This window comes from Seriola aureovittata, chromosome 19 (assembly GCF_021018895.1).
Source record: "Seriola aureovittata isolate HTS-2021-v1 ecotype China chromosome 19, ASM2101889v1, whole genome shotgun sequence".
Classification (NCBI taxonomy): Eukaryota; Metazoa; Chordata; class Actinopteri; order Carangiformes; family Carangidae; genus Seriola; species Seriola aureovittata.
In genome coordinates, this window is record NC_079382.1 from 19006284 (window position 1) to 19016309 (window position 10026).

Here is a 10026-nt window from a genome sequence, read left to right on the forward strand (position 1 = left end):
AACTCTGATGTGTCACATCCTCAGGTCTTTGTTTTCTAAATAAGAGACTGGAGTTTTATCCTCTGCTGTCAGAAGTCTGCTGGTTAGAGGCTGGATCTCAGTTCACTGTAGTGCTTTATTTTGCTATAATTACATTTCCACTGCAGTGATTTCATGAGAGTGGTCTGTGATAAAACCTTAACTGTACTTGAGGATTTTCCCAAGGAAGCTAAATATTTAGGAAGGTGGTCATGTGAGAAACGGGATAATGTAAAAGTCATTATCATAAATAAAAACCAGTCGAGAGTTGGCACTGAGCAGATTAGTACCCAGGCCGTTACAGTCTGTATCCCTGCTCTCACAGGACATCCATGGTCCGGAGGACAGGGAGATGCTGGCCAGGCTGGCTGCCAGCGCTGAGGACGACCAGTCAGCTGACAGTGAGGCGGCTATAGAGAAATACCTCCGCAGCGTCCTGGCTGTGGAGAATATCCTCACACTGGACCGGCTCAGACAGGTCGGGAAATCATTTTGTATTGTCATTGTCATTTAGCTCATGCAGATGACCTACAGGTCTGACAAGTCACTTAATAATCTGTGCTCCCTTGATTGATGTTTCTCTGACACATGAGCACATTAAATCCTCATTGTCTTTCCCATAATTTGTGCAGTTTGGAAAATGTCATCCAGAACCAGAACCCAGACATTTTCCTTCCATCCTGCCAAATGTAGAGATAATTAATCCACATAATATAAAGCATCCAAATAAAAAAAACAAAGTGACAAGTCTGTCCATAAATCACACAGCTGAAAATCTTCTATGTGTGTGTTTGTGTGTGTGTTTGTGTTTGTGTGTGTGTGTGTGTGTGTGTGTTTGTGTTTGTGTTTGTGTTTGTGTGTGTGTGTGTGTGTGTGTGTGTGTGTGTTTGTGTGTGTGTGTGTGTGTGTGTGTGTGTGTGTGTGTGTGTGTGTGTTGTGTGTGTGTGTGTGTGTGTGTGTGTGTGTGTGTAGGAGGTGGCTGTGAGGGAACAGCTGGCAGTCAGAGGGAAACCTCCCAGACGCTGCCTGAGCTCTCCAAACATCAACCGGGTAAGTTTGATTTCTCCTCTAACGATCCCGCTCCAAACACTAAAGGGTTAGTTCAGGTTTGTTTTCGCGTCAGGTGGCGGCGATCTATTCACAGGTGGTGACATTGATGGGACATTAATGCACTTGGCAGATTCTGCGGACAGAGAGATTTCCAAATGAGCTGGCGTGTGGTCAGACAGAATCCAAAAGCGGCAGATGGGTTCAGTTAACTGAGACACAACAGGATGTAAAATGTTTAGGATATTTCCAGTGTCCTTTCAGATCTCTCTGTATCATGGAGCTGCTTTGTCTTTTAATAGTAACTCCTAAAGATGCTAGAAGGGCGGTGCTGGTAGCTGAGCTGCTGTCCGCCCGTCCAGTGTTGAAGTCTGTTTCCCCTTCAAATAGATTTTCTTGTGCTGTTGTCCTGCAGGTGTAGGGTCAGGGCGAAGGTGAGGTTGTGTTTCCCGCCTCACAGAGATAACTGCTGTGGGTGGGGGTTAGGTCGGCCTGAGTTTAAGCACTTAAGAAGAAAACGACAGGTAGGAGTAAGAGGAAACGCAAAGTGACGGGGAAACAGACTTTAACACAACACCGGCCTCTTTCCTCTACTGCTAACCACAATGTGCAGTAACTCACCTGTGGTTTGTTTGTGTTCTGGGGCTCAGGTATTGTTGTTGACTTGCTGGTAACCTGTTTCACTAACACCATGGTTCTAACCCTCTAACCAGCTGTCAACTAGCAGCCTGGATCTCTACTCCTCCTCTCATCACCTCAGTGACTTCAATGTGAGTCGTGTTTACTAACCTCCTCCATTAATATCTGTTTATTTATCATTTCTTATAGTCTCACGCTGGAATTTTTCTGTTTATGCCATTTCTTTTTACTCGTTAGCAAGACTACACCAATAATACAGAAAATATGACTCCTGTTTAAATCATACAGGTCCGTGTAGCTCGAAATGCTTAAGTGGCTTATAGTAACAGCACAAATATAAACAGTATTTGGAGACTAGTGCAGATGAAAAGCAGAAATGCTGAAAATGAAATAAGAATAATAAAATAAAGGCAATAAAACAAGAATATAATAAAATAAATAATTAGATAAATACTAGATAATGGCCTTAAAACATTAATATTACAAACAAGAAGCAAGCAAGAAACATACATATTACAAAAATATATTTTATATAGTTTTGTGCGCTTGCTTTTATTGTGAAATCCTGAAGAATTTTACCTTTCCATAAGGAGCGTGGTTGATAAAGTTAGTTAAAATGAATGGGTAACGGATTGAAATATAAAGGTAAAAGTAGGCAGTAAGTGATTGTAATCGATAAATGGTTAAAATAACTTAAAATAATGGATAAAAGGTTGAAATCGATGGATACCCAGTTTAAATATTTGGCTCAAAGTAGAAGTGAAACAGCAAAAAACTTAAAAGTAGTGTGTAAATGGTTGAAATAGCTAAAAGAAAATGGATAAATAGTTGAAGTAGCTGCTGTAGAGGATGTCGGTCAGTGACACACTGTGTGTGTGTGTGTGTGTGTGTGTGTGTGTGTGTGTGTGTGTGTGTGTGTGTGTGTGTGTGTGTGTGTGTGTGTGTGTGTGTGTGTGTGTGTGTGTGTGTGTGTGTGTGTGTGTGTGTGTGTGTGTGTGTGTGTGTGTGTGTGTGTGTGTGTGTGTGTGTGTGTGTACAGGGCTGGCAGAGCCACCAGGACCTTTCTGTGGCGCCTCCTCCATCCAGACGCACGCTGCCCAGTTCCATGTCCCAGAGCCTGAACCCAGAAACAGGTACAACCGATAAAACCTTTATCTTCTAATGGACTCTTTCTCTGGCTTTGAATCATCTTCCCCTTTTTTTTTTGTCTGCCTTTGATGTCATTAGCTCTATTTTTGATGCTTCAGCCTGAGGCCAACTATATCTGTCCTTTTGCTCTGGATCTTAATTTGGCACTTGTTTTCCTCTTCGCTAACACTTTTCTCAATCTTTCTCCCTCCTGCCTCAAAAACTTCCATCTTTTTCTGCTTTCCTTCCTCCTCCTCTTCTTCTCCTCTTTACTCCATCCTCACTATCCGTACATTCAGGCTTTGCTGCATCTTATCTCCCTCCAGTGAAGGCCGTACCCAAGCTGCTGAAGTCACTGCTTCCTGGTGGGAAGGAAGACGGCAGAGAGCAGACAGCTGTCCATCAGCAGGTACACTCACCATGCTTTTGGATTTATTCTTGTACTCTGCTCGCTCGTCTTATCTGGGATTTTAAGTTTATATGCATCACTGCAGCCTGAATCTAAATATCCCAAGTCAAGTCCTATTTCTTCCGTTGCCATGGAAACAGAGACAACGTAGATGTGAACACATAATAAACAGATAAAGTGTGTAAATGCCTCAGTGCCCAAGATAAGTGGCTTTCAGAAGTTTGCACAAATAGAGACGATAAACTTGGTCATAAACAAGGAGGACAGACAGTGTGCTTTTGTGTCGACCTCATGTCATGTGTTTAAGGTTTGAGGCAGGACTCAAGAAAATATCCAGACACACTTTACATACTTTAATGTGTCGTAGATTTAATTGTAAATGGATAAAATTGCCATTTTGCCCGATCAAACTACATGTTTGGCCCCTAATTACCAATAAACTGAAATCTCCCATTTACAAAAGCATTCAGATCTTTAATTCAGTATTTTGTAGAGAAAAGCCATGACGATGCCACCGCCTTGCTTCGCTGTAGGGATGGTATTATCCAGGTGATGAGCAGCGCCTGTTGCTTTGCCACACATAATGTTTGGATTCATCAGACCAGAGAATCTTTTTCCTCTTTCTCCAAACTCTTTAGTGGCCAACTCTATGAAGAGTCCATGTTTTCACTTTGTCATTATGGATAACTGAGTCTAGATTTATGGGCCAAAATGGTAATTTTATCCGTTTTAAAGTCAAATCTACAACACAATAAACAACACAAAAAGTGAAGAGGTCTGAATACTTTCTGAAGTGAAGTGTATTTACCAAACATCTGTCCTTCATTTAAGTGGTGTTTGAAGTTGTTTCTAGTCAGTCAAGCAAACAGCAGTAAAAATACAAAACATTACAGTCATCTACACATTTACAACTGAAAGTCTGTGTTAAAAACTGGAGCTATAGAGTTGGAAAGTTGGAAGAGATGAGAAAGATTCCCATTTTTATGACCCTGAACGGCTCAAGACTGTTGTATGATAGCAGAGAGATCGCTGCATTCATTTGTCTCTCTCTTGCATCTTACTGCTAGAAGACGCCTTCAAGGCCTCATTTTGTTGAGTCCCTTTTTTTTCAAACACCTGAACTCAACGTTGCAATGAGTTAATCAATGAATGAAGTATTCCTGCAGAGTCTGGTCTCATCTACAAACAGAACAGTCCATCAGTATGAAAAGGCTAAAACTACCTCCTTTTTATTTCACTGAGAACATACTGTAAGTTTCACTGCAGCATTGTTAGTAACAGTTTTAATGAATAACAGTCACTGTGCTGTTTTGGCAGTGTCTGTTTTTCACAGAAAACAGTTTAAATGTTACAGTAATGAGCTTAAACCTGAAGTCTTCCAGGCTTTGTTAAGAATAAAATGACCTGTTATTCTGAGTCCTGTTATTATATGAATCAAAACCAGGTTAGCTGAGCACTGAAATGATATTATCAGCGACTACAGTACAATTGCAGTCTGTGTCTTCTGAGTGATGGACCTGCTGTATGATGTTTGTGATCAGAGCAGACGCTCTACAAACATCCCCTGCTGAGTCAGGAGCACACTGTGTGTAGAGGAGGGTTAATTAGGAGCAGGTGAACCTCGCCGTCCTGACGTGTGTCGCCCCCGCTCCTTCACCACCTCCTCATCCACTGATCTCCAATCATGCGCCATCGAGACTCGGGAGTCTGCAGCTTTTTCGCTGCAGCCAAACACCGCAGCGTCTGATTTGACTGATTAGCACCTTGAGCTGTGTAAAGAAGCTAATTAGGGAAATCATGTGCCATGGTGTTTGGTTGGAATGAAAACCCGTCGGGCCTTGTTGGTGCATTGTTTGAGGTCATTGCCCTAATTAGTGCTCTTTCCACCGCGCCTGCCACAGATGTTTACAAAGGTCATTACACAAACAAAATCCTCCATTATTGCATTATTGTGGAGGAGAGATTGATGAAAAACCATCAGTACAGTGGCCAGGTTTATTTTATAAATCCCACTTAACAAGTTCTTAACATGTCTGGTGACATGAGTGAACTGCAGCTTAAATGTGCCAGACTGTATTAAGGCTGGATACCACTCTGTATTAACTGCTGCCATGTAAAAACCCAATGACTGATCGGAGCGTTACAGGAAACAGTGAACAAATCTCTTCGACAGCAGACTAAGGCCGCGGTTGAAAAGCTGTATTTCCTTAGGAGGGTTCCTAACTGAGTACGAGATGACCCGGATGTATCCACGCTGCAGCCATGATAAGAGCTGGTCCACTTCTCTAAGTGATAAGGAAAGGAGCTTCAGTGCTTCCTATCTTATCTCTTTTACCCTAGGAAACACTTGACCTTCCTTTACTTAAGGAACCTCGAAAATGGTGTCCCACAATTCCTAATTAGTTACTAAATCATTAAAAATGAATTTCCTCTACTTAACAAATAGATAGAAAAAGGTCAAAACTCTAATATATAGAAGAATATATATATATATATATATATATATATATAGAATATAATTAAATCTGGTCCTTACTGCTCCTCACTCAACTCTTTCTACTTGTATATTTCTTTCTTTATCTTATTTCAACATATCAGTTGTGTTTGTTTTGTGTTTGTGGGTAGGAAAGGAGTATTTATCGTCCATGTGTTATTAATAAAGCTGGTCCTTCACATCTTTCCTTGACCTCATGACGTTATCCATCGGCGTAGAAGAAAAGTGATGAGAAAAGGAGATTATTTTGAGTTTTCCTTGGAGCAGCCTCTGAGTCAAGACAGAAATGAGGACCTGAAACACGACTTATTTAATTTGATTTGAGACATTTAAGTGTCAAGTTCTGAATTCTTTCTGAAACATATTGTGTTTAATTATGGCTAACGCTCAGCTAACACTATTAAAGGACAAAGCTTGTGTTATTCTCTAACCAAAACCAACACTATTTTATTTTCTCAGCACTCTCTGACTTCTCCTCTCTGTCTGGCGCTCAGCCTCAAGCCCATTCATTCCTGCTGGAGACATAAATCTTACAAAAAAGAAAGGTCATAAATATATTGTTTAATGTTTTCAGCGAATGTTACTCAAGCAGGAATAAAAGGCTCATTTACTGGGGACTGTTTTCAGCTGCAGTGTAACACACATTTGGTGCTCTACTGAGTATTTTCTGGCACCAGGATTGTGCATGTAGTGGAACACAGCGCCCATGTTTATGGTTAATGAAGGAACATGTCACGCAGTGCAACAGCCTGGCTCAGTGATGTGTTTTTAATTATTCATGCGTTGGCTAGTTTTTTTTTTATTTTTTTTTTGTGATCCTACAGTGAAAAAAAATCTGTATCTCCCCATATCAAAATAGATTTGGAGGAGTCAGACTTCCTGGTGCCTCTAACGTGTTGTGTTGACCCTTTACAGGTTCACTATCCTGAGCCAGAGAGAGTTAGGATAGATGTGTTTGACCTGCTCTCTGACGGCAGACCCGCGGCCCATGTACGTCGTCGTTCTGCTCAGGGCTGAAATCCAACATGACCTGAATCAAACCGCTTTATTCTGATGAGCGGAGTCTGGAGAATTAAGTTTCATTTCCCTCAGAGCGTGATGTCAGGGATGCATGAGAGACTAACAATGATCCTGATTAATATTCCACGACTGTGTGTGTTAAGCACACAGTCGAACAATTGTCTTAATTTATTGAATATCTTAAGATATAAGATGTTTGTTTTTTTTCTATTACCCTCTTCAAAAACAAAGAATGCTTAAGAAAGCAAATCACACAACATTCAATCAGCTGACAGATCATATTGAGTGTTAAAGAGGTAATTTGAATACTGAATAGGGATAAATGATAATGGGTGCAATTATAATTATGGTGCAATTATCCTGATTGTTTTACCAGTTTATCATGATTATCTGTCTGAGTGATTTGATGAACAAATATTTTTATTACACTTTCTGACTGCTGATTACTAACATAAATGAAATGTTTTTTTTTTTTTCATTTTTAATACATTATTATACCAAACTGATTATTCGCAATTATAGAACATGTCTGTGCAGTAATAATATACTGAAATGAATGGCCAGTTGGCATAGTTAAGTTATTTTAGTTTAGTATTCTTCAGGGCTGCAAGAGGGAGCAGTACAGAATGATGTTCAGCCTACAGTATCTGTCTTCTCGTTAGAGTCATAGATTAAGTTCTTCTCCCCACTGGCTCTATTTCTGTTTTACTGTCACACTGAAGCCTAAGATTTATAATTCCCTCACAGTAGCTAATCATCACCTCACACACACTGTATAATGACCAGGTTTGGAAACCTGCAGGCTTATACTAACATCTAATCTTCTGGTTGAAACACACTGACGTGACACGGACTCGCTCGTGATTGCATCTTGAAATCTCCTTGACAACCTCTGAGTGCGAACACAACAGATTGTTTTATGTGAAATGACGTTAACTTCTTTTGAATTGCCTCCCTGTCGCAGAGCTTGCCTCGCATCATGGTGCAGTCGGCCAGTGTTGAAGAGGGCATGAGCCAACATCAGCAGCCAGTAAGTTCTCCAATCACAGACAGTGTAACACGCATCTATATCTACCTGGAATACATGGGTGGAAAGTAGTTTTTGGAATATGGTTTGCTCTTCTTTGTCTGACATTTGTGGGTGTGGCCACATCCTGCTCCCTCTCAACATTGGTCTTAAATGTAAAAATGTGTTTTTTCCCAGAAGGAGCTACTGCATTCATATAATCATGGCTTAACTTGGGGAAAACCTCCACACGCAATTACAAACACTTTCCTATTCTGTTCTGTTGTTCATGGTGCAAAGACTGAGACTGGTAACTTATTCTACATACAGCTAAAGAACTGTGATAATTTCAATTGGCTTCTTGGTAGGGTTTCTTATTAAGAGGGAGGGGTTCTCGCTGGGGAAATTATTTTCGTACTTGTTGTTATTGTGTAACATTATGTTGTCTTCACAGGTTTGTAGAAATTACTTTAAAGCTTCTCAATCACTATTTTTTATATTGATAAAGGTTCAAAAGACCATGTGAAATTTGATGTGGTTATGACCCCACAAAGAATTATCACCAAACTGTTCTCTTACCACAACTTCGCAACCTACAACCTAAAATTTCCCGTATTTTCAAACCTAAATGTTGACGGGTATGGCCAAAACATTTGCCAGGTGGGCAGAGACAAACCCCAAATTAATGCTAACAACAAACAATAAAAGATAGGCTTGAGTCTATTGCAATGTTGCTGTTGAAAGACAGACTTTGGAAAGAGCCGACATTTCAGACAGGAATTCAGCCTTTTGCTGTATTTTGGGTCACTAGCACTGTTGCCATGGTCCTCCCACAGGTTCCTATTGAGGATATCCAAACAGAGATCCGCAGATCCATGCCTCTCCCACCGCCAATCATCCCAGAAATGGAAGAATCCACCCCCAGCCCGGTGAGCGAAGCATCCAGCGGATACATATCGACCAGCATATCCACAGCAACACTGTCAGATGTCTACACATTGAGCTGGGACCTGCCTCAGTCATCCGCCTTTGAGATGGTGCCCGATGAAGAGGAAGAGGACTATAAAGTGGCACAATCTTACACTTACCCTGAATCTTTTCTTGCGCACCAATCCGAGCCTCAGGAGCAATTGCAGGTTGTGAACGACAAAGCAGCTGCAGAGAGCACTGAGTTGCCAACGTCAAAACCATATAATACTCCATCAGATTTAAATCTGAGTCAAGAAGAACCAAATCCATCTCCATCTCCATCAGCCCAGTTGAATGATCAAGGAGAGTCGGATTCAGTTACAGAATCAGACTTTCCAGGGCAGAAACAAAAGCAAGACTCCTCAATTGACCAGATTGGATTAGACAAGTCAGAACCACTGAAAGATTCAGTGGTAGTACATGAGAATGAAACTGAACTGGCAGAATTACCACAAACAGACCACTCCAAATCAGAGACCCCTATGACAGAGGAAATGGAGCTAGCTCCCACAGACTGGACAGAAGCTGAAAGGTCACTCCTTGACGAAACACAACCTTCTGCACAAGAAGGTCAAAGTCAACTGGAATCGATGGAGCCACAGCCTCAGCAGCCCAAACAAGACACGGCAACTTTTGACAGTGCTCAAGATCCAAACCTGATTCAATCTTTGTCTGAGGACAAACCTGCTCCAGAACCACCTGGAGACTCAGTTCTTCAAGATTCATCAAAGGATCAATCAACTTGTGAGGCCTCCACCTTGACCTCATCCTCAGCAACAGATAAGGTCCAACAGGAATCGCCTGCCGATGCATCTACGAAAGCTCCCACAGCTCCCACTCCTGTGTCCAGCATTCAGCCTTCCAAACCGGCTGCCTCAGCGGCCAACCCCTTCAAGATCCAGAAAGTAAAATCTTCGGACCTCAAGTCCTTTCATCCCATTCTGGGTGAGGAGGAGGCCGGGCATGTGGACTGGACCAGCAGCCTAGGATCAGGACTCAACCTCTCTGTGCCAATGGAAAGTCTGGAAATCATCTCTGACTCTGAGGAAGGAGACGCAACTGCTACTACTGTTCTTCCTGACTGGTTGAAAGAAGGGGAGTTCGTAACTGTGGGAACCAATAAGAGTGGTACTGTGCGATATGTGGGACCCACAGATTTTGCAAAGGGCACCTGGGTGGGAGTGGAACTGGAGGTACCAGCAGGTGAGTAGAACAAACCTGTCAATAATTTTACCTCATTCTTTATGAACATTTTATGTTGTTCAATCACCAGTCTTTCTCTCTTTGACGAGCCTT

The 10026-nt window shown here is 41.6% G+C and overlaps 1 protein-coding gene across 5 annotated transcripts in view; it reads left to right on the top strand.

Annotated features, from left to right (window-relative positions):
• The window catches only part of LOC130187596 (kinesin-like protein KIF13B), a 40199-nt gene that overhangs the window by 28382 nt on the left and 1791 nt on the right, over positions 1-10026 (top strand). For 2 of the 5 annotated variants that reach the window (XM_056405334.1, XM_056405329.1), the window contains 7 exons: positions 344-496; positions 991-1068; positions 1779-1835; positions 2744-2837; positions 3132-3241; positions 7720-7785; positions 8598-9933. In XM_056405334.1, the coding sequence (XP_056261309.1) occupies positions 344-496; positions 991-1068; positions 1779-1835; positions 2744-2837; positions 3132-3241; positions 7720-7785; positions 8598-9933 (1894 nt within the window). The remainder of the gene's footprint in view (positions 1-343; positions 497-990; positions 1069-1778; positions 1836-2743; positions 2838-3131; positions 3242-7719; positions 7786-8597; positions 9934-10026) is intronic. The other 3 variants (XM_056405331.1, XM_056405332.1, XM_056405333.1) reach the window with 3 other exon arrangements.